General features: G+C 41.9%; 1 protein-coding gene and 1 non-coding gene across 2 annotated transcripts in view; one reads left to right on the top strand and one right to left on the bottom strand.

The window, feature by feature from the left end:
* The window catches only part of c3h8orf74 (chromosome 3 C8orf74 homolog), a 36,688-nt gene extending 15,072 nt beyond the window's left edge, over positions 1–21,616 (bottom strand). Inside the window, exons 1-2 of the mRNA XM_072549048.1 lie at positions 21,569–21,616; positions 9,365–9,557 (exon numbers count right to left, since the gene is read on the bottom strand). Of these exons, the coding sequence (XP_072405149.1) occupies positions 9,365–9,557; positions 21,569–21,616 (241 nt within the window). The remainder of the gene's footprint in view (positions 1–9,364; positions 9,558–21,568) is intronic.
* Positions 21,617–21,702: 86 nt separating this feature from the next.
* Positions 21,703–21,785, top strand: trnal-cag (transfer RNA leucine (anticodon CAG)). The gene has a single exon. It is a non-coding gene; the product is annotated as a tRNA-Leu (tRNA).
* Positions 21,786–25,519: the final 3,734 nt, after the last annotated feature.

The raw sequence follows: 25,519 nt of genomic DNA on the forward strand, positions 1-25,519 counted from the left end.
AAATACCTGCCATCCAGTATCAAGTTCTGAACAAGGGAAGAGTTGTAAAACAATAAGAAAATTAGATCACTTTTTTACCTTTTGAAGTTCTCTGCCAAAGGCAGGTGTGGCCCACAGAGACACCAGAGTAAGGAATGGAGGAAAGTCTCAAATCAACCTCAGTCAGAATTGGGGCTGAGCCACATTTTATTGATGTAAATCTGGTCCATTCTGGCCATCCAGTCAAATGTACAATTGGAGTTGCTGTGGCAAGATACACTTGCATCCATGTTGCTACCTGGAGTTATGGATTGTGAATGAGATAGGTTCCAATTTATTTCCATCACATGATTTACCACGAATGAACCTGGCCAGGTGGTTGAAGTTTCAGTGGGGGATTACTTTGGGAATAGCGATCATTATTCCCATAAGTTTTAGAATACTCATGGACAAAAACGAGAGTGGCCCAAAAGGAAGAGTGCTAAGTTGGGGGAAGGCCAACTACACCAAGATTTGGCAGGAACTGCGGAATGTAGATAGGGAGCAGCAGCTTGAAGAGAAATCCACATTCGATAGGTGGGAGACTTTTAAAGAGAGGTTGATTAGAGTTGAAGAGAGATATGTTCCTGTGAATATGAGGGATAGAAGTGGCAATATTAGGGAACCATGGATGACAGGTGAAATTGTGAGACTAGCTAAAAGGAAAAATGATGCATACATAAGGTCTAGGCAACTGAAGACAGACAAAGCTTTGGAAGAATATTGGGAAAGTAGGACCAATCTGAAATGAGGAATTAAGAGGGCTAAAGGGTCATGAGATATCCTTAGTGAGCAGGGTTAAGGAAAATCCCAAAGCCTTTTATTCACATATAAGGAGCAAAAGGGTAACTAGGGAAAGGGTTGGTCCACTCAAGAACAAAGCAGGAAAGATATGCATGGAGTCACAGAAAATGGGTGGGATTCTTAATGAGTACTTTGCGTCGGTATTCACAGAAGAGAGGGACATGGCCGATGTTGAGGTTAGGGATAGATGTTTGATTACACAAGGTCAAGTCGGCATAATGAAGTAGGAAGTGTTGAGTATTCTAAAAGGCATTTAGGTGGACAAATCCCCAGGTCCCGTTGGGATCTATCCCAGATCACTGAGGGAACTGAGAGAGGAAATAGCTGGGGCTTTAACAGATACCTTTGCAGCATCCTTGAAAATGTGGAGAATTGCTAATGTTGTCCCCTTGTTTAAGAAGGGTAGCAGGAATAATCCAGGTAATTACAGATCTGTGAGCCTGACGTCAGTGGTAGGGAAGCTACTGGAGAAGGTATGGATAGGATATATACCCATTTAGAAGAAAATGGGCTCATCATTGATTCCTGAAGGGCTCATGCCCGAAATGTCGATTCTCCTGTTCCTTGGATGCTGCCTGACCTGCTGTGCTTTTCCAGCAACACATTTTCAGCTCATCATTGATAGGTACATGGTTTTGTGCAGGGTAGGTCATGCCCTACAAACCTAATAGAATTCTTTGAAGAGGTGACAAAGTTGATTGATGAAGGAAGGGATGTAGATGTCATATACATGGACTTTAATAAGGCATTTGATAAGGTTCCCCATGATAAGCTGATGAAGAAGATGAAGTTGCATGGGGTCCAGGGTGTTCTAGCTAAATGGATAGAGAACTGGTTGGGCAGCAGGAGAGAGTAGTAGTGGAAGGGAGTTTCTCAAAATGGAGACCTGTGACCAATGATGGCCCAAAGGGATCCGTGCTGGGACCACTGTTGTTTGTGATATACATAAACGATTTGGAGGAGGGTGTAGGTTGCCTCGATAGCAAGTCTGCAGATGACACTAAGATTGGTGGAGTAGCAGATAGTGAAGGTGACTGTCAGAAAATACAGCAGAATATAGATAGATTGGAGAGTTGGGCAGCACGGTGGCACAGTGGTTAGCACTGCTGCCTCACAGCGCCAGAGACCCGGGTTCAATTCCCACCTCAGACGACTCTCTGTGTGGAGTTTGCATGTTCTCCCCGTGTCTGCGTGGGTTTCCTCCGGGTGCTCCGGTTTCCTCCCACAGTCCAAAGATGTGCAGGTCAGGTGAATTGGCCATGCTAAATTGCCCATAGTGTTAGGTAAGGGGTAGATGTAAATGTATGGGTGGGTTGCGCTTCGGCGGGGCGGTGTGGACTTGTTGGGCCGAAGGGCCTGTTTCCACACTGTAAGTAAGTAATCCAATATTAAAAAAAAAAGAAATGGCAGACGGAGTTCAATCCAGACAAATGCAAGGTGATGCATTTTGGAAGTTGCAATTCCAGAGCGAACTAAACAGTAAATGGAAAAGTTCTGGGGAAAATTGATGTATAGAGAGATCTGGGTGTTCAAGTTCATTGTTCCCTGAAGGTAGCAATACAGGTTAGTAGAATGATCAAGAAGGCTTACGGCATGCTTTCCTTCATCGGACAGGGTATTGACTACAAGGGTTGGCAGGTCATGTTACAGTTGTATAGGACATTGGTTTGGCCACATTTGGAATACTGCATACAGTTCTGGTCGCCACATTACCAAAAGGATGAAGATGCTTTGTAAAGGGTGCAGAGGAGGTTGTGGAAGTTGACTGGTTTGGAGGGGGTTAGCTATGAAGACAGGTAGAGTAGATTAGGATTATTTTCATCAGAAAGAAGGCTGTTGAGGGGGGGGACCTGATTGAGGCCTACAAAATCATGAGAGGTGTAGACAGGGTGGATAGCAAGAAAATTTTTTCCAGGGTGGAGGACTCAGTTATTAGGGGTCACAGGTTCAAAGTGAGAGGGGAAGAGTTTAGGGGAGATATACGTGGAGAGTTCTTCACACAGAGGGTGGTGGGTGCCTGGAATGTGTTGCCAAGAGAGGTGGTAGGGCTGGGAACGATAGCGTCATTTAAAATGTATCTAGACAGATACATGAATGGACAGAGAGCAAAGGGATACAGATCCTTAGAAAATATGCGACAGGTTTAGATGGAGGATCTGGATCAGCGCAGGCTTGAAGGGCCGAAGGGCCTGTTCCTATGTTGTAATGTTCCTTGTTCTTTAATCTCTCCCATTCTTACCACCTGCCACTGGTATAAGCTGAAAGGACTTACAAGTTGATACATTATCAATGTACCTTCCTTGGCCATCAAATTGCAGCGCAACTTGAATCTGAAGCTTCTGTTTCAGATGCTATGCCACAAGACCTTTATCTTACAAAGAATTGAAGGGTTAGATGCTTTTAGGTAGAAAATGTAAGAGATGGAAAAACCCAATATGAGCAATAATGGAAGTATATGTGGAAACAGTCATGAAAAATCAATGACTTCCATCGGTTCCACTAATTGTATCACTTCTAGAATTTCTTATTGCAAGCATTGAACACTGAAAATTTGGACAGACATATTCAAATGAAAATAATATGTATCAAAGTGCATCAGCCTATGTGTTTTCTTCAGCATTAGTAGCTTATCACCTCCCTTTGTACCTTCTGCATGGTCTTGACATTTTCTTAAAGTGGAACATCAAAAACTGGACAAAATTACATTGTGATCCAATTAGGATCCATTAGCATATATGCATGCAAACCAGGAGCAAAAGTGGTTATTCAGCCCCTCAAACTGGCACTGCTATTCAGTAAGATCATAGTCAGAAGTCACATGACACCCAGTTATATTCCAACAGGTTTATTTAAAAACACAGCCTTTTGGAGCGCAGCCTATTCGTCAGGTGCAGTGAGACAGAAGAGCACAGAGACACATTTTATAGGCAGAGAAATCAAAAGATCATACAACTGAAGTGAGTGGAGTGTCAGATAACAAGTCTCGGTTGAGGCTGTCTTCATGGATACAGAACTTGGCTGTCAGTCTCTGTCAGATTCCGTGTTGTTGTGTATCTCAAAGTCCATCTCGGAGGATGCTTACCTTCAACGGTGATCTTGGGCTTATGTCGCACTACATGTGACCCCATCACACTATTGTGTATCTGTAATATCTTCCTTACTGTCCGGTTTTGACACCACCACTTTGAAAAATTGTTATGATCTCTCTACCTTAATTAGTTTGTACAGTGTTGAATTAATAACTACTTTGGTTAGACCCTAGGCACTCGACTCTTATACCTACCATGTTATTTCAGTCATTTGGTTTGTATCCTTAATTTTTAATTGTTTGTAATTATCTCTCTGCCTCACTTAATCAAATTAGAGGTCATCCCTTCACTAGTTATTCAGCTGTTGACATTTTACTCGCTGACCAACACTCTTGGTCACCTGCAAAGACTCACTATCTGACACTTCACTCATACCAGTTGCATGATCTTATGGTCTCTCTGCCTATAAACTCTGAGTCTGTGTGCTCTTCTCTCTCACTGCACGATGAAAGGGCTGTGCTCTGAAAGCTTGTGATTTCAAAAACACCTGTTGGACTATAACCTGGTGCCGTGTGACTTCTAACTTTGCCCAGCCCAGTCCAACACCAGCACCTCCAAATCATCAGTAAGATTATGACTGATCTGTTTGTGCTTCAGATTCTGCATTTCCATTTACTCCAATAACCCTGACACCCTTGCCTAACAAGAAGCTATCATTCTCTGCTTTAAAATCTATTCAATTATGCCACTTCTAGCGCGTTTTCAAGCAGAGTTCCAAAGTTATGCGATCTTTTGAGAAAAATTCTCTGCATCCCTCTCCGAACAGGGCAATTCCTAATCTTAAAAGAGTACCCCCTAATTCTGGACTGACCAGCAAGAAAAAAACATGCTTTCCAAGTGCACATTGTTAAGACAATTTCTGACCTTACATCCTTTAATCAAGTCACCCCCTCAGTCATCTAAACTCCAATGAAGAAAAGCCCAGTCCATTCGACCTATCATTATATTTAAAGATACATTCGCTTTAACCAATAGAACTATGTCATACAGATAAAAACAAACTTTAATGTATAAAGATGTAGTAAATATGACCACTACTATTTACTTAAAACTATGATGTAAAATACTTTATTAAAAGTTTTAAACCATATGATTACGAACTGCGACTACCTTTCTCAGCAACTACCCAAATAAGTTGAAAGCAGAGAACTTCCCTAATTCATGACAATGTAACCTGCTCTACGTTGTCCTCCAATGGAAATATATTGGTGTTCCTTCACTGTTGCTGGATCAAAATCCTGGAATTCCCTCCCTAATGGCATCGCAGGTCAACCCACAGTAGGTGGACTGCAATGGTACAAGAAAGCAGGTCACCATCTTCTCAAGGGCAACTAGGGATGGGAAATAAATGCTGGGCAGCCAGCAATACCCACAATTTGCAAATGAATAAAAAACATTTTCATGAACTATGAACTAGATATTTGCAACAGTAACGAAAAATGATTCACTGAGTGTGTTTTAGAGGTGCCACACAAACTGATAAAGCCAGTTTATGGCAGTCAGAAAGTATGTCCACATATCTGGATGGAGGTGGCCCATCACCACATTACTCAAGGACAAAAAATATGCAACCTTTATCCATACCTAAAAAGGGTGTTAGTCCCTTTGCATATTTAAATAGAAATCTAATGTCTGCTTTTAGCCCACCTCTCTTGAACTGGTTTACCAAAATTCACTCTTCCAAATGTATTCATAATGTTTGTAAAACAGGTGTCTATCATATCAAAATTAAGATATTTTACAATATATCCAGATAGTCTAGAACTGACCAAACTTATTTGATTCAGATATGTTGACTTTCTTTTTAGAAATGACAGAAACAGCCAAGAACATGTTAGAAATAACTTTTAAGTCATTGCATATCCAAGGGCCAAGAGAACAAGTGCAACAAGTGCAAGTGCACCATGTGGACAATGCTTCCCTCAGAGACTGAAGACTTTGCCAAGGTAATTAATCCAGCTTTTCAATGTGAAGGTTATAATATGAATTATAGGGTGCTTCAGTTAAGCTTGCTGTTGATATAAGGGTATGTTCTGACAATTAAACCAAAACCAAATATAAAATCAAAAATTAATTTCTGAAATTTTTAATCAGTACAGGCATTTTGTTGCCAGCCTTTCCTTAATTTTAAGAGGAGTATCCGAAAAAAAAATTAAAAAAGAGTTCTTACCTCCATATTTTGAGTTATAATTAATATAATCTAAACAGTTTATTTTGTAAAATAATGATACATTAGCAAGGGTTTGTAGAAAGGACATGTTCTTAGATATTATATAAAATATACAAACATACACATTTGTGGTAATATTTATGGTATATTAATTTGTTAGAACTTGCCATTTGCTGAAAAGCTGTTTCAAGAAACTTGAACTTATAATTTACACACATGCAGATAATTAAAATCTTGCATTCATACATTATATGATTATATTATATAATATAACATTATATTATATGATTATAATATACATTATATTACCAGTGCTCAGGCAAGATTCCGAATGTATTACGGTTCCAGATGGGATACCCTAAATTATGAAGCTCAAGGGTAAGAGGGAGGAACTCAACCACTCACTACCTTCCCCCTACCCCCAGCACCCATTCTTGATTCATCTCTAAGAGTCAATGAGTCATAGCCCTACAGCACAGAGACAAGCCCTTTGGCCCAAACTGGTCCATGCTGACCAAAATGTCCATAGACTCTGACTTTATTTCCCTGCACTTGGCCCATATCCTTTTAAACCTTTCTTTATCCATGTATTTGTCCAAACATCTTTTAAATGTTGTTAATGTATCCATCTCAACCAGTTCCACTGACAGCTCATTCCATGTGCGTACCACCCTCTGTGTTAAAAACAAAAGCTTCCCCCCACCCCTCCAGGTTCCTTTTATTCTTTCCCCTCTAACCTTAAACCAATACCCTCTAGTCCTCAATTCCTCAACCCTGGGGAAAAGATTGAGTGCATTCACCCTATCCATGCCTCTCATGATCTTATACACTTCTATAAGGTTCCCCTCTCAGTTTCCTATACTCTAAAGAAAAAAGTCCTAGCTTGTCCAACCTCTCCCCATAACTCAAACCATTGAGCAGACTTACTAATCATGCCTTGTATATTCTCATCCAAATCATTAATATAGATAACAAACAGCAATGGGCCCAACACTGACCTCTGAGACACTCCATTAGCCACATGCCTCCAGTCTGATAAGCATCCTTTCACTTTTACCCTCTGGTTCCTATCATCAGGCCAATCATGTATCCAATATGCCAGCTCCCCCTGGATTGCATGCGATCTAACCTCCTAAAGCAGTCGACCACGTGGAACTTTATCAAAGGCCCTACTGAAATCAAACCTTCTACGGTTATTCATCACAAGGTTAATCAAAAAGGATCCCCTCTAACACTTCCTTAAAGCTGCACAATCCACATACATCAATCGTTCTGATGATATATGGCTTCAGCTCTGGAAGCCAATGTTGCATATGGGCTTCAAAGGCCCATTCAACAGCAAGAAAAGTTACAGAGAAGTTGATCCCTCACTTGATGATACCTTTCTCCCAAACCAAATGAATCTATGTTTTCAAATGAGCCAATTTTACCGGGATTTGTTGAGTTAAAAGACTAAGTTTAGTTGTTACTTAATGCAGGAAGAAATACCAATACAACATATATACATAGATATTAGAAATGAGAAGTGAGTCCAACAAAAAATAAAAATTATAAGATACACAGATCAGTCCCTGTGTCATGTCTGATAAATTGAGCAGTTGGTTTTGGATTCTTTGCTTTGCAGGTTAACTGAAATCCCTTTAATCCTTTAATACTCAGAGCAAGAATTCTTTATCTGCAACTCAGGGTGATTACTGGATAGCTCTCCAACTGTGACTTTCACAGAACACTATTGCATAAACTAGCACATGTGAGTACCTCAGCAAACTAGCATTTACAAATCATGCTTGCAACTGTACTTTAATCCCCATCCTTGTGTATTCTTAAAATGAGGAAAAATATAAAACATGTCTCACACTTAGACTTTTCTCTTATTATGTTCACAGTGTAAGATGCTCACAGGAGATTATGTTTCAATTTGTCATGTATTTCTTGCTTTGAAGCTTTCGCAGCACCTTCAGGGTGACATCCCTGATCTCCATTCATTAGTGATTAGCTTTAATTTGAGCCAATCAGTTGCAATGCAAATTAAGTTTCTAATTAATCTGGCAGAAAATGCATAAAACAGCAGTACAGCAATAAGATCTTTATGAAAATCTGCACACCTATTATGGGAGGTAGAGCAAAGAAAATGCTATAATGTCAAGGAATGGAAATACAAAACTTAAAGCATTAAGAAACCTGAAACTGGTTGCATCTTTAAACTAATTTTAAAAACTGTTGAGAAACAATATAGAAACATAGAAACTTAGGAGCAGGAGTAGGCCCTTTTCCCATTGAGCCTACTCTGCCATTCAATATGATCATGGCTGATGCTCTATCTCAATGCCATACTCCTCCTTTCTTTCTAACCCATTGATGTCATTAGTAGCTGAAAAAATTATCAATTGCTTTTTTGAATATACTCGTGACTTGTCTTCACAACCTCTGGTTGACCACCTTCTTAGTGAAGAAACGAATTTTCATCTCAATCTAAATAGCTTACTCTAATTCCTGAGACTGTGACCCCTGATTCCAGATTCCCCAACCTGGGGAAGCATCCCCCAGCATTTAGTCTGTCCAGCCCTTTTAGAATTTCATATATTTCAATCAGATCTCCTCTCATTCTTCTAAGCTCTAGCGAATACAATCCAACAAATCTTTACATAGGATAGTCTTGCCATTTCCAGTTTCAGCTTAGTAAACCTTTGCTGCACAAATAACTTCTATGGCAAGTTATCCTTTCTCAGGTAGAGAGGCCTAAACTGCACCTAATACCTCAGGTGCAGTGTTACCAAGGCCCCTTATAGTAAGGCATCTCTACTTCTGAACTTAAATCCTCTTGCAACGAAGGTCAATACACTATTTATATTCCAGGTTACCTGCTGTGACTGCCTGTTTACCTTCATTGACTGGTGTACAAAGATGCCAAGTTCCTTTTGTACATGCACATTTCCCAACGTATTTAAATATTATTCTGCCTTTTTGTTTTTCACTTCAAACTCTACAACTTCATATGAATTTTAAACATATTTATGAACCAGTGTCTTTTATTATCATTTAGACTCTCATGTTTGCACATTCTTAGCTAGGAATGATGCTTTCATATTTCCAATAGGATGACAGTTAGCATTAATGCCAAGTCCTAGATTACAATACACTGGGTCATGTACTAGAATATTAAAAACCGAAGCAATTGCCCTATGTCTCTAAATCATTAATCAGGGCAGCCCCTTAAACAGTTGTATCTTGGAGCTAAATGTACAAGAAAAAAAAATGACAATAACGTTCTTTTCAGTATTACCTTCTGTTTCGAAAAGTAGTTCCTCTGAAAATTGTGCTGCCAGAGCCACACTGGGCCACGGAAATCCTTTCCCAGCAGCAAATATAATAGCATTGTACAAATAGTCAAGAAGAATACCCGGTTTTAAGTCTTTTTCTTCATCAAAATCTTCCCATTTTAGCAATTTAACTAAATTACAACGGCCAGCTTCTTTCTAAGAGAAAACAAATAAAAATAAAAGTTTACAGAGGAACTTCGATTATCCAAATGACATGGATGGGGAGTATTTTGTTCAGATAATCGAAAGCCAAATAATACAGTTTAGCCAAGCACCAGGACCTTGTGATGTTGCTCGGATAACCCAAGATTCAGGTAATCGAATGCCGGATAATTGAGGTTCCTCTGTGTTTAGTGATAAAATTTTTCAAACAATGTTTAAATTAAATTGAGATTATAGAACAAAATATGGAACATTCTGGTAGGGCAACTTTGTCGAAGATATTGCATAGCCCAGTTCAGTAAAATCAATCCCAAGTTATGCAACTACCACAAATTTCAGGGCAACTCCATTCTATCATGCACAATGTGCACTAAACCAATTTAATACATGATCTGTTCATAGTTAATGTACAAAATATTAAAATGCATTTTCTCTTCTTACAGATCTCCAATTCCACAAAATCTCCTCCCCTATAACTTAGGAATTCTGAGGTCGATTACAGCATCTCAACCACAGACTCGTATCAGAACATAGCATATTCAAGTTCTGTGTAACTCTACTTCAATCAAACCACTGAAGCATTGCAGGAATGCAGGTTTTTAAAAGAATAGCTGCTATATATATTGGAAAACTCCAGGTTTTCTTGTTCACAGGATGAGGATGTTGCCCATCCTGAACTGTCATTGAGAAGGTAGTTTTGAGCTGTCTACATATCCACTGGGGATTAGATGCACCCACAGTGTTGTTAGGAAGTCAGTTTCAGAATGTTGACCCAGCAACAGTGAAGGTGACACAGCTCCAATTCAGGATGTTTGGCGCAGGGAACTGGAAGATGGTGATGACCCCTATGCATATGCAGTCTTTGTATTCTAGGTGGTGGCACATTATTTAAGAAAATTCTGTTGAAGGATCTATGGTGTGTTGTTACAGTGTATTTTGTAAATGGTACACTCCACTACTGTTGGAAGTGGTAGAGGAGTTGCAAGTTTACTGGGCTGCTTTGTCTTGGATGGTATAAAAACAATGACTGCAGATGCTGGAAAGCAAATACTGGATTAGTGGTGCTGGAAGAGCACAGCAGTTCAGGCAGCATCCAACGAGCAGCGAAATTGACATTTCGGGCAAAAGCCCTTCATCAGGAATAAAGGCAGTGAGCCTGAAGCATGGAGAGATAAGCTAGAGGAGGGTGGGGGTGGGGAGAAAGTAGCATAGAGTACAATGGGTGAGTGGGGGAGGGGATGAAGGTGATAGGTCAAGGAGGAGAGGGTGGAGTGGATAGGTGGAAAAGGACATAGGCAGGTCGGACAAGTCCAGACAAGTCAAGGAGACAGTGCTGAGCTGGAAGTTTGAAACTAGGATGAGGTGGGGGAAGGGGAAATGAGGAAGCTGTTGAAGTCCACATTGATGCCCTGGGGTTGAAGTGTTCCGAGGCGGAAGATGAGGCGTTCTTCCTCCAGTCGTCTGGTGGTGAGGGAGCGGCGGTGAAGGAGGCCCAGGACCTCCATGTCCTCAGCAGAGTGGGAGGGGGAGTTGAAATTTTGGGCCACGGGGCGGTTTGGTTGATTGGTGTGGGTGTCTTGGAGATGTTCCCTAAAGCGCTCTGCTAGGAGGCGCCCAGTCTCCCCAATGTAGAGGAGACCGCATCGGGAGCAACGGATACAATAAATGATATTAGTGGATGTGCAGGTAAAACTTTGATGGATGTGGAAGGCTCCTTTAGGGCCTTGGATAGAGGTGAGGGAGGAGGTATGGGCACAGGTTTTACAGTTCCTGCAGTGGCAGGGGAAAGTGCCAGAATGGGAGGGTGGGTCGTAGGGGGGTGTGGACCTGACCAGGTAGTCACGGAGGGAACGGTCTTTGCGGAAGGTGGAAAGAGGTGGGGAGGGAAATATATCCCTGGTGGTGGGGTCTTTTTGGAGGTGGCAGAAATGTCGGTGGATGATTTGGTTTTTGCGAAGGTTTGTAGGGTGGAAGGTGAGTACCAGGGGCGTTCTGTCCTTGTTACGGTTGGAGGGGTGGGGTTTGAGGGCAGAGGTGGGGGATGTGGATGGTGTTGAGTTTAATGAAAGTAGTTGGAGCTGCACTCAGCCAGGCAAATGGTGAGTGTTCCATCACACTCCTGACCTGGGTTAAAAATCACACAATACCAGGCTATAGTCCAACAGGTTTAATTGGAAGCACATTAGCTTTTGGAGCGTCACTCCTTCATCAGGTGACTATCACCTGATGAAGGAGCGACGCTCCGAAAGCTAGTGTGCTTCCAATTAAACCTGTTGGACTATAACCTGGTGTTGTGTGATTTTTAACTTTGTACACCCCAGTCCTACACCGGCATCTCCAAATCATGACTCCTGACCTGTGCCTTGTAGATAATGGACAGACTCTGGGAGTCATATGGTGAGTTATATGATACAGAATTCCTGGGCTGAAGCCTACAATACTCTATGTTAAGTATAATTTTCATCTGAGTGTGGTTTCATCTCAGGTTTGTCTTAGTAAGGTTTACCTAGCGAGTTCCCTCACTCTATCATCCCAAACTCAGCTTATTAACAATCCACCATGCCTCTATGACTCTGCTCTTTTCCAATTTTAGTCTGAAGAACTCACCACTGACGGGATATGCCAGAATGTACTGTTATCTTTGGCGCCAGCTCCATATTTGAAAGGCCATAATGAAACTGACAAGTGCTCAAAGTTCATGGAATTTGCCACAGGTATGACAGTCAAGGTGAAACTGGCACTCCACTTTGAGAACAGGAGCCTGGAGGTCCTGGTGGACAGGGTTGTGCAGACTTCTTAAGGACTGCTAGTGGAGACCACAATACCAAACTGAGCCAGCCTTGTCTGAGGTCATCAACCAGTCTGAGCTGTCCAGAGGAATGTCCAACAGTGTAGGAAGAAGGTCAATGACCTTTCCTGTTTTGCCAAGGTTAAGTGCCACCATGTTTTCTCTCCTACCTCATACTCAGTCTATCACTGTCACTGCACCCACCTCCCGCCAAGGCAACATCTTCACTCACTCACTCTCAAACACCCCGTTCCCCACATATTGCCAAGCTACTCTCCGTCTCTGAATCACTCATTTGAGACACCTCCCCACCTTTTCCGCATTACTGTGCTACCCATTTGCATCTCACTTGATATATTCTTTTCTTTCACCCCAGAATAAAATGGTCCATAATAGGGCAGAAAGAGCTAAGACAACATTCCCTCTAAGCTCACAAAAACTGCAGAACAGTTGAAGAGTCATTAGACTTGAAATATTAACTGTTCTCTCTCCATAGATACTACCAGATGTGCTGAGTTTCTTCAGCAAATTTTGTTTCTGTGTGCTTCAGATCTCCAGCATCCACAGTTCTTTGTTTTATTTCCTCTTAATTGCCTGACTCCACTTATGGTGATCAGCATGCCAACGCATTGTTTCTACTTCCGGACGCTTCTGTTTCAGAGGTCCACTCAACACCAAAAAATATACAGGGATTATCAGTGATCCACTGCCCAACATTTGCAATGCCACCCCCAAGAAAGAGATGGACCTGACTTTTACTGTCCAAAGTACGGTGGCTCAGTGCTGCCTCATAGTACCAGGTTCCCAGGTCCGATTCTCAGCCTTTGGTGACTATGTGGAGTTTGCACATTCTCCCCGTGTCTGTGTGGGTTTCCTCCCACAGTCCAAAGATGTGCAGGTCAGGTGAATTGGCCATGCTAAATTGTCCGTAGTACTAGGTGCATTAGTCAGGGGTAAACGTAGGGGAATGGGACTAGGTGAGTTGCTCTTCGGAGGGTCGGTGTGGGCATGTTGGGCCGAAGGGCCTGTTTCACACTGTAGGGAATCTAATCTAATCTAAATTACATGCCCTCAGAAGCTGCCCTTGACATAACTTATTTGTTATGCTGTCTGATCCGGATCTGGTTAAAGATTGGGAATAGGGCTCCTGTGCCAGAGCTTGCCATTCCAACTGCTTTGCTTTTTTTCTTTTTTATCCACCCTCTCTTTTCTTTACTTACTGATCTTGCCCTGAGCTTGGAAGGCATTGGTGGCAGTGAGAGACGAGTGGCGGACCTCAACGGACCTGGGGTGGGGCATCAAGTGGTCTTGAGCTGAGCCCAAGGTGCAGACCTCAAGCGGACCTACCATGGATCTCGAACAGGCCCAGGACGCAGACCTTGAATGGGTCCAGCATGGAACAGAGTGAACCCCTACTTACTTTTCTGGAGCAAGGACAGGACCTGGAATCGGCAGCTGCTACATCGACAGAGGCAACATGGCACCTGAGGATCAGCGACTTCATTGTTGGTTGGGTCTGACGCTGGCAGCAGTGAGGCTGTAACACAAGGGCATTATGGCAACGTTGATGAACAGGGTGGGCCTAGTGATGAGAAACACAACTCTGATGTTGGTTGGTCTGGCACAGGCAGTTGTGATGCAGTAGTAAAGGAGTATCCACCCACGAAGATAGTGCCTGAGGATCAGCAACTTCAGTATCAGTTGAATCCGGTGTAGATGGTGGTGAAGCAGTGGTAGAGGCATGGTAGCACAGGTATCATTGACTGTGATGAGCTGGCTCAGGACTGATGGGCTCTTCTCAAGCTATATCTCTTTCCTTCCTTATTTTTAAATTATTCAAAATGGTGCTGCTGCATGGCGACAAATGAAAGCTTTTCACTGTATTTTACTGTATTCCTACTGTAAATTACACATGACAATAAAATCAAAATCACGTTCTGCACTCAACAGAGGTCTTATTTTATCCCTCTGCATCCTACCTCAATGAATTTTGGGCATGACATGATGTTGAAATCTTCTTCCATCACCTTTGCTTCCAAGTCCATTTCTTTGGAGAGGAGTCCTTTCACAGACCGACTGAACCCTTCACCTGCCACCAACGGTTCCCCTCCACCTGGACATCACCCTCACCCCTCGGTCTTTTACTTGCATTCGAACTGTTAATTGAGAACTGTTAATGTGACACTGGTCGCCTTAATTGCTCTGCTTCCCTCTCTCATTCCAACCTATCTCCCTCTGAACTGGGTGGACAGTGCTCTCAGATCTAACCCTGACTTTGTAATCAACCCTGCAGACAAGGGTTGTGCTGTTGCTGCCTGGCATACTGACCTCTACATTGTGGAGGCTGTGCTTCAGCTCTCAGGTGATACATTCTGTCTCCCTCGGACCATGAGACCACCACTGAACATCAGGCTATTGTGTCCACAATGGTCACTAATCTCATTTTATTGGGAAAAATCTTTTCCCCTACTGCCTCTAAGCTCATAGTCCCCAACCCCGCACAGCCTGCTTCTACCTCCTTCCCAAAATCCACAAGCAGGTTTGCCTGTGAACCTCCATCACTTCTGCTTGCTCCTGCCCTACAGAATTCATCTCTTCAACAACAAAACAGATGTTGCTGGAAAAGCTCAGCAGATCTGGCAGCATCTGAGAAGAGAAATCAGAGTTAACATTTCAAGTCCAGTGATTCTTCCTTGGAACTGATGGTGGCTAGGAAAATGGTGGTTTATGTGCAGAAGATAGGTTGCGGGGAAGGGGTAAGGAGCAAATGATAGGTGGGGATAGAGCCCAAAGAGAGAAAATAATGGTTGGACAAACAACAGAATAGATAACGATCTGGCTGGGAGATTAAATAGCTGTTAATGGAGTCTGTTAGTAGCTAGCAATGGATAGTGTGTAATGGCACAGACAATGTGCTAACAAGGCTGGCGTGTGGAGTTGGCGGATACGACTTGGGAGAGTTCAGGCCCTAAAATTATTGAACTCGATATTGAGTCTGGAGGGCCACAGGGCGCAAAAGTGGAAAATGAGGTGTTGTTCTTCGAGCTTGCACTGTGCTTCACAATTCATTTCTTCCCACTTTAATCCATGCTTCTTCTGAATTGAATTGAATTGAATTAGATTTATTGTCATGTGTACCGAGGCGCAGTGAAAAGCTTTGTTTTGCATGTAATACAGGCAGATCACAGAGTTAAATAGCATAGATTAGTAAATAATAGGTAAACAGCGGCAAAACAAAACACAGGTATAGGCAATTGCTAAGAGATTGTGAGTCCATTCAGTATTCTAAAACAGTAGAGTAGAAATTGTTTCAAAACCGGCTGGTGCATGGAACTTCTCCCATGTGGTACAGGCTGTAAAAAAGCATTGCCAGGATGGGATGGATCATTGAGAATGCTGGCGGCCTTTCCTTGACAGCGGGCCTGGAAGATGGATTCTATAGATGGGAGGTTGGCCTTTGCGATTGTCTGGGCCAAGTTCACCACTCTCTGTAACCATCTCCGATCTTGACTGGTACCGTTGCCATACCAGGTAGTGATACATTCAGACAGAATGGCGAACCCACAAAAGTTGGCACGGGTATTCGCCGTCAGCTGCCTGAGGAAGAAGAGACGTTGTTGGGCCTTTGTAACCAGTGTGTCCGTGAAGAGTTCAAGAAAGTTTGTTGGTAATGACCACTCCCAGGAGCTTGACACTCTCCCCTCGTTCCATCACTGTGCTGTTAATGTGTAGGGGGGCATGAGTAATATCCCACTGAAAGTCAATAATGAGTTTGATACTTTACAATGCTTTCAGAATTTTCAGTTCACAAGCACCAGCTACCTCTTTATCATGGATGTGCAATCCCCATCAGAGTGGTCTCAAAAAAAACATCTGAACTGTCCCCATGCACCTCCTCCATTGGGCCAAGCTCGTCCTCACATTAAACAACTTCATCTTTAACTCGTCTGACTTTCTTCAGATCAAAAGTATGGCCACGGTTCCCACATGGCCTCTGTTATATGTCTTTGTGGGGCACATGGAACATTCTACCTGGTCCCTCCTCACAACTCTTTCTCCAGTATATCAATGATGAGTGCTGCTTCCATCTCTCATCTGGAATCTAGTTTATCTGACTCCTCCCTTCCATTCCTCAACATTTGTTTCCATTTCTGGGTACAGGTTAACCACTACTATTCATGTCAAACCTTCCAACTCCCACAATTACCTGGACTGTACATCCTCATACTTTCTGTAAAGACCCATTCCATACTCTCAGTTTCATGTCTCTGTCACTTCTATTCTGATGATGCCACCTTTCACAGGGAGTCCTCAGAAATGTCCACTTTTTTCTTCAACCGAGGATTCCCAACCACCATGGTTGACAGGGCCATCAGCCATGTCCACCCATTTCCCACATTTGTGCCTTCACCCTTTCTCATAGGACATGGGAGAGGTCTGGTGTATATGGATTTCAGTAAGGTGTTTGATAAGCTTCCCCACGGTAGGTTATTGGAGAAAATACGGAGGCATGGGATTAAGCTGAAAGAAGACAGAGGGTGGTGGTTGATGGGAAATGGTTATCCTAGAGTTCAATTATTAGTGGTGTACTTCAAGAATCTGTTTTGGGGCCACTTCTGTTTGTCATTTTTATAAATTACCTAGATAAGGGCTTAGAAAGATGGATTAGTAAATTTGCAGATAACACTAAGGTCAGTGGAGTTGTGGACAGTGCTGAAGGATGTTGCAGGTACCAAAGGCACAGCTGGGCTAAGAGGTGGCAAATGGAGTTTCATGTGGAAAAGTGTGAGGTGATTCACTTTGGAAGGAGCAACAGGAATAATTAGCCCATTACTGGAAGTTGCCACTCAGGTTAATAGGATTGTTAAGAAGGCATTTGGTGTGTTGGCTTTTATTGGTAGGAGAATTGAGTTTCGGAGTCACGAGATCATGCTGCAAGAGTACAAAACTCTGGTGCGGCTGCATTGGAGTATTGTGTACAGTTCTGGTCGCTGCATTATAGGAAGGATGTGGAAGCATCGGAAAGCACGCAAAAGTGGTTTATCAGGATGTTGCCTGGTATGGAGGGAAGGTCTTATGAGAAAAGGCTGAGGGACTTGAGGCTGTTTTCATTAGAGAGAAGGAGGTTGAGAGGTGACTTAATTGAGATGTATAAGATAATCAGAGGAATAGATAGGGTAGACATTGAGAGCCTTTTTCCTCGGATGGTGATGGCTAGCATGAGGGGATGTACCTTTAAATTGAGGGGTGATTGATATAGGACAGATGTCAGAGATAGTTTCTTTACTCAGAGACTAGTGGGGCATGGAACACACTGCCTGCGTAATACACTCACCAACTTTAAGGGCATTTAAATGGTCATTGGATAAACATATGGATGAAAATAGAATAGTGTAGGATAGATGGGCTTCAGATTGGTTTCCACAGGCCGGTGCAACATCAAGGGCCGAAGGGCCTATATGACGCTGTAATGTTCTATGTTCTTCCCTCCCACAACATCCATAAGATCCTCCTTGTCCTCACTTGCCACCATCTAGTGGCAACATTTGCCAACATTCAAAGGATTATAAGCTGCCATTCTCACTTCCTCTAGTGGAATACCACCACCGGACACACATTCCCATACTCTCTCTTGTCAGAATTCCGTGGAGGCCATTCCTTTTGGGACATCCTAGCTCACTTCTACTCCACTCCCAACATCTTTCCACATCCCCATGGCACCTTCCCCTACAATTGCAGAAGATGCAACATGTACCTATTTACTTCCTCCTTCCTCACTATCAAAGGCTCGGACACACCTATCATGTGAAGCAGTAATTTACCTGCACTTTAATCAATCCTGGTCTGCCTTATTCATGCTCACAGTGTGATCTCCATGACAATGGGGGGACAAAATGCAGACTAGGTAACAGCTTTGCAGAACACCTATTTTCTGTCCATAAAAATGACCCTGAGCTTCCTGTTGCCTGCCACTCAACATATCAACAGTCCTGGACAACATTTCTGTCTCATGCTCTATACAGTGCTCCAGCACAAACTAAAATAAAATGCATCTTGAGGACTACCGAGTATCCAAATTTCAATATCAAGCTCAATTATTTAACGGTCTGAACACCTTCATCCAGGTCCTTTACCCACCCCATTCCCCTATCCATGTCATCATATGGACTGCTTTCATCACAGTCAGCCCATTTTCACTGACTAATGTTCTTTATTATCAACTTATCTTTCTCCCCAGCTCACCACTGTCCATTCCATCCACTGTGTGCCCTGTTGCTGTTTCTCTCTCTAGGCTCTATTTTCACCAATCATTTACTCCTTATATACCCCCTCCCCCCGCCAACTCCTGTGTCTCCATCATTCCCTGGATACAATCAGTTCTAAATAAGGTTCATTGGACCCAAAACATTGGCTCTGCTTTTTTCTCTTAGATGCTGCCAGACCTGCTGAGTTTCTTCAGCAATTTCTGTATCTCTTGTCTTTAACTTACTGTGCCGGGAGCCCCTGACTGAAAATGATGTGAATGAATATTACTCCACTCTGACTGCAAAAAAAGCCTAAATGACTGAAGCATGTGTAGACTTTTTGCTGTGTCAGTTGCTAACACACAGTGCAGGTGTAAAACTGATGAAGCATAATGATGTGCAGCAACATGTTCAGTCCAATGATGCAAAGATGAATATATTACTCTGGTTTTCAGAGAACAAATCTCTGGGTCAGAATGTATTCATTGTTGGCAAGTGTAAATGAGCCACATTATCATGTATGTTTTGTTAATGTAGCTGTTAGCAAAACTGGAATCAATGGATATTGAAGGTAAATTCTCTGCTGACTGGAATCATACCTGGCACATAGGAACATGGTTGTGGTTGTCGGAGGTCAGTCTTATCAGCTCCTGGTCATCTCTGCAGGAGCTGCTCAGGAAGTGACTGAGGCCCAATCTTCTTCAACTGCTTCATCAATAATGTTTCCTTCCCTCCATCATAAGATCAGAATTTGGGATTTTCGCTGATGATTGCATAATTTTCAGCACCATTCTTAATTTCTCAGATATTGATGCAGTCCACGTTCACATGCAATAAGATCTAGGCTATATCCAAACTTAGGCTGACAAGTGACATTCACTCCACACAAATGCCAGGCTATGACTGTCAACAATCAGAGACAATCTATCCACCACCCTTTGACATTCAATGGTCATTTACCAACAGTAAATACCCCACTATCAACATCCTGTGGGTTTCCATTGACCAGAAACTCATCTGGACTCACCATATAAATATAGCCAAAAGAGCAAGTCAGATGGTTGGAATCTTGCAATGAGTACTCATCTGACTCTCTAAGCCTGTCCCCCATCTACAAAACATAAATGTGATGGAATACTCTCCACTTGCCTGGATGGGTGCAGCACCAGTAGCACTCAAGATGCTCGACACCATCCAGTATAAAGTAATCCGCTTAATTGGTACCACATTCACAAACATTCACTCCCTTCACTACCAATGCTCAGCACAACGGTGTACATTATCTCCAAGATGCAATTAAGAAATTCAGCAAAGATCCTTAGATAGCATCTTCCCAAATCCACAACCACTTTCATATGGAAGTACAAAGGTAACAGATACGTGGGAACACCAACATGTGCGCGTTCCCCTCCAAGCACTTTGCCATCCTGACTTGAAACTATATGGCTGGGTCAAAATCCTGGAATTCTCTCTCTAAGGGCATTGTAAGTCAACTTACATCACTGCAGCAGATCCAGATCACAGCTTACCACCACCTTCGTACGGGCAACTAGGGACAGGCAATAAATGCTGGCCAGCTAGCAACATCTACATCCCAAAACTGAATAAAAGAAACTCCAGATTGTCCAGCAAGTTTTTCCCAATTATAGAATTACAGTTAACAGTATACATTAGTATTAGGTTTCACAAGTGCAGCCTGGTTGAGCATATTCTGTTCTCTGCCTATTACAAACTATCAACTGAATCTGCCTTTTGATTCAATTAACCAATCATTGATACATAGTGCAATGCAGGTACATAGGCCATGTCAGTGCTGAAATTCATGTATAATATTGGACAGTTCTGTGGTAGACTAACAGCAGTGCTACATTTAAATTACCACTGCATCATAACAGTGTGAAATGACTTGCTTAACCTATTACTCAAATTTTTGACAGATTTTGCCCTTCCAGTGTAATTCAGGTCTGAAAGTTGTGGCCTTTTGCCCATTTGCAAGTTTGTGCAATACACAGTGAATAATGGTCTGATCAGAATAGCCATTGTCCCATAAGGTAGCTTTGATGCCACCTTTTTCTGCATCATGCTTGCAAGGTGAGCAAATAGCTAAGGCCTATTCACATACTTGCTAAAACCAATCTTAAAATGATTGGAAGTTTACGAATCCAAATATTTATGATGACTGGTGAAGGTAGGCTTCTGATAGACCGTAGTGGAGCAACTATGAGCAGATTTCTTAACTAATAAACACATCAAGGAAAGGGAGTATGTTTGATTTCTCTATCTCAAAAGTCAATGAGTGTGAGATGGATTGTGTTAAGGTATGTAAGAAAATCCTTATGAGTCTATATCAGACATATGCAGTGGGGCAGAAGATTCAGACTCATTCATTAAAAATACATTTCATCTGGTACCAAATATCGGCCAATTAGAATAATTTTCTCAGAGTTACCGTTGAAATTTGAGATACTTACATGAGTTCTGATGAGTGTAAGAGAAAAAAAAACAGTTGTTTTCCTTTCAGCAAAATTAAAAACTAGAGTTAATTAAAGATTGCTCATCGTACAATATGAATAATTAATTAAATATTTGTTGTGAGTCTTCTCTCTAACTTTGAATCATGATGAAATTACCTATCACAACACTATTAATTCGGTATTACGATTTTAAGCCTCTCAAATTTAAATTTGAAAATAAGATGAACATTGATTTAAAGTGCAAGTTGTCGTACTTAAATTGAAAGTTTGTGAAAGTAGGCACGTGTATTTCCGCCTGAGATTTCCACGCACAGGTGACCAACAACAATAACAATGTGAAAAGGGGGTCGGCAATTTATTTTCTGTGGTTTATCTCAGGTGGTGAGTTGTGAGGTGGCAGTCCAGTTGATGTTTGGGGACATGAGTGCCTGTGGTGAAGAAGTCTACCCTCCAGCAAGACCAATCCGTTTTCCAACCACCTAAACTAACGGCTCTTACCTGTAGCCGCGCCACCTGCTTCACATCGCTGACTTTCAGCGAGCTCATCGTTACTAGGAGACGGTTTTACTAACGCTACAGTCACACTCTCGCGAGAGCTCTTATAGGGACAGATTCACGGATGTCTCATGTAAGTCAGGATGGCCGAGCGGTCTAAGGCGCTGCGTTCAGGTCGCAGTCTCCTCTGGAGGCGTGGGTTCGAATCCCACTCCTGACATGTTTTCATCTTCTTTATAGCGGTTACGGATGAATAAATTCATAGAAAATGCAACGTGATATTTTATTTTGCAATTTCATTCCCATTGGGGTCATACTGTTTTCCGACGGCTATGACAGAACTATGTGATTATTCTTCTCCCAATGCAAGGAGCAAGAGTTTTCCCGGAATAACAATGTGGACATTTTGCTGTTCGTTTCGGGTTATCCTGAATTTAGAAAAGATGACGAGGTTCAAGTCAAGTATTTTCAGTACACCGCCTTTTTTTGAAGTTAATGAAGCACAGAAATATGAACTCGGAGAAAGAGGATGGCTACAGCCTATACACTAAAGATTATTCTCAATCAGATTATTACTCTCAATCCACATTAGTTTGCGATTTTCTCCCGTATTACTTTTGCAGTGAATGCGAGACGATAGAGATTAGACAATTATTTGTTTATTTAAACTATTTTACTGCACTCGAAATATGTAAGCAATGATATTTGCATGTACATTAAAAGTACAATGTTTATTTTTTACATTTAATGAATGGGAAAACATCTGTACGTTAAGAAACCAAAGCAGAAGTTGCTGGAAAAGCTCAGCAGGTCTGGCAGCATGTGTGTAAATCAGAGTTAACCTTTCAGGTCCAGTGACCTTTCCTCGGATTGTTCTGAGGAACCCTTTGAGGAAGGGTCACCAGACTCAAAAGATTAACTCTGATTTCTCTGCACAGATGCTGCCAGACTTGCTGAACTTTTCCAGAAACTTCTGTTTTATTGGTTTGTATGTTTAAATAGTTAGTGAACTGTAAAACCTTTACACTCTGTAAAAAAAAACTGCTGGAAATAAAAACAAAACAGAAATTACTGGAAAAACTCAGCAGGTCTGGCAGCATCTTTGGAGAAAAAGCAGAGTTAATGTTTCGAGCCCAGTGACCGTTCTCAGTGAAGGATCACTGGACTCAAAACGTTAACTTCACTTTCACTGCCAGACCTGCTGAGGTTATTTTCCAGCAATTCCTGTCTTTGCTATGAAAACCATTTTGAGAAGAATAAAATTTATCACAAATCATTGAGATATTCCGATGTCACAACAGTAAGATGAAATTCAAACCATGATAGTCAGCTGAAATTGAAATTGTTTCAATCCATGGTAACTCAGAGCTATGTGACTAGTGGAGCAGTTGGTGTATAGGAAGAGGAATCGTTCAACCCAGCTTCAATTACACTTGCCAACATTCAGCATCTGTATCAACTCCATTCACCTAGATTAACACATTTAGCCTGGACTAACCAAACAAAATGCTGCTATCACTCAACACCTGGATAAGACCAAATGTGGAGTACTTTGAGCAGATCTTACTTAGAAAAGATATATTGGCCTTGAAGGAAGTACAATGTAGGTTTATACAATGTAGGTTCAATGAAGTACAATGAACTTCAGGCATTAGGTTTTGAGGATAAATTATTTATATTTAGGCCTTTTTTTTCTCAACAATTTAGAAGGGTGATCATCAAGATTTAGAGGGGTTTTTTTATAAGGTGAGGTTGATTAACCTGGGACCTCTCACTGGATCATAGGTAGTTGAAGAGGAGTATAGATTATGTGAATAGCAAAGGTCTTTTCCCTATGCTATGGGAGTCAAAAACAAAAGGACAAAATTTTAAAGTAAAAGGAAAAAGAGATAACTGGGGGCAATTTTTTCACAGATAGTGGTTCATATTTGAAATGAACTGTCAGAGGAAGTGTTAGATACAAGTACAATTACAACATTTAAATACATTTGGACAGGTACATAAATTAGAAAGGTTTAGAGGGATATGAACCAAATGGATGCAAATGGGCATAAGTTAGTTTGGGAAACTTAGTCAGCATTGGTAAGTTGAACCACAAGGGTCTGTTTACATGCTGTATGACTATATGATTATATAGTTATACGAAAATACAGGGACATAATCTGAGAATTAGGGTCAGTCCATTTCACACATAGGATGGTGGCTGTTTGGAACTCTGTTCCATAAACAGCAGTTGAAGCTGGATCATTTGTTATATTTAAATCTGAGGTAGATAACATTTTGTTAAGCAAAGTTTTGAGGGATGTGGGTAAAAGGTGGGCGGCACAGTGGCACAGTGGTTAGCACTGCTGCCTCACAGCGCCTGAGACTAGGGTGCAATTCCCGCCTCAGGCGACTGACTGTGTGGAGTTTGCACGTTCTCCCTGTGTCTGCGTGGGTTTCCTCCAGGTGCTCCGGTTTCCTCCCACAGTCCAAAGATGTGCAGGTCAGGTGAATTGGCCATGCTAAATTGCCCATAGTGTTAGGTAAGGGGTAAATGTAGATGTAGGGGTATGGGTGGGTTACGCTTCGGCGGGGTGGTGTGGACTTGTTGGGCCGAAGGGCCTGTTTCCACACTGTAAGTAATCTAATCTAATCTAAAAAAAATATGGAATCATGCCACACATCAGATGTGATTTCATGAAATGAACAGGCTGCAGGGGCTGATTGTCCTACTCTTGTGCCAATGTTTCAAAGTTGATCAGTTTCAGTTTTGAAATTTTCAACTGCCCAAGCTTCAATAGCATTCTGTACAGAAACATTTCAAATTTCCTGTACACTATGTGCAAAGAAGTAATCCTTTTATCTGAACTTCCTAGCTCTTCCTAGCATTTTCATCTTTTCCTTGTGTGTCTTTGTGATATAACACTTGAGTCAGTTACTGTATCCACTCCCCCAGTGTAATTGAAGCAAATGTTCTTTGACTTCCACCCCATGCTCCCAAATTCTCCCAATCTATATCACCACCTCTAATTTTGATCATTCAGTTCAGGCATCCCATGATTGAATGTTTCTAAAACAAAGAACCGCAGATGCTAGAGATCTGAAATAAACAAAAATAGAAATGAATGATCTCCACATTAGGAAACTATTAAGATTGATGCTGACCACTAGTAAATGTAAAACAGTGTGGCAAAGTTACTTAAATATTCTGCACAATTGAATTCACTGCTCCCACCATCCATTCTTTTCCTGCTATCTTCAAACTGTGATATCGTTACGAAATGCTCTTTACCCTTTAGTAACTAACCTCATTCATTCTGCACCAGTGAGTGCATGGCTGGATTTTATGAGCTATTGTATTCAGTCTGCCCCTCACTAACAAGTCAGTTGCAGGCCCATCCACCCAAAAACTGGTTGCCATTTTATGCTTGAAGCAGACCTGAATAATTCAGAATAGAATTTCCCTTCCCAACCGAAAATAAATTCTGTTTTAGGCAGCTGCTAGCCAATCTGTTTGTATGGCAGGTCTATAGTCCCAGCAGCCAGAATCAAATGCACACTGATGGCTACAGCTGGACGACAGGCATTTCCCAGGAAGAATTGTTGGAGCCCAAATATAAAGGTAATTCTGAAATTTTGGACAGGCATAACTGGCAGATTCAGCAAGGCGAATAAGGAATTTGGGAGGCCAGCAAGGCCAGCAAGAGAGGGCTAAAGGAGTAGAATGATTTTGTGTGGAAGGGTGGATGGTCTCTGATGGACCCAGGAGATTCTCAAAGCAGGTGTCACCATTTTTTGCTTGACAGCAATCCATAGTCTGCAAGCTGCTGGACTATGCATCTGGCTCCATCTTCTCCTGTAAAATAATGGTGGAGGTGGAATTATTAGCCTAAATAGCCAATGCCCAGAATAGGCCTCAGGACAGGCAACTACCTGACACTGTCACCACCATAATATGCGAATAGGTCAGGG

The sequence above is a fragment of the Chiloscyllium punctatum genome, chromosome 3, assembly GCF_047496795.1.
Source record: "Chiloscyllium punctatum isolate Juve2018m chromosome 3, sChiPun1.3, whole genome shotgun sequence".
Lineage (NCBI taxonomy): Eukaryota > Metazoa > Chordata > Chondrichthyes > Orectolobiformes > Hemiscylliidae > Chiloscyllium > Chiloscyllium punctatum.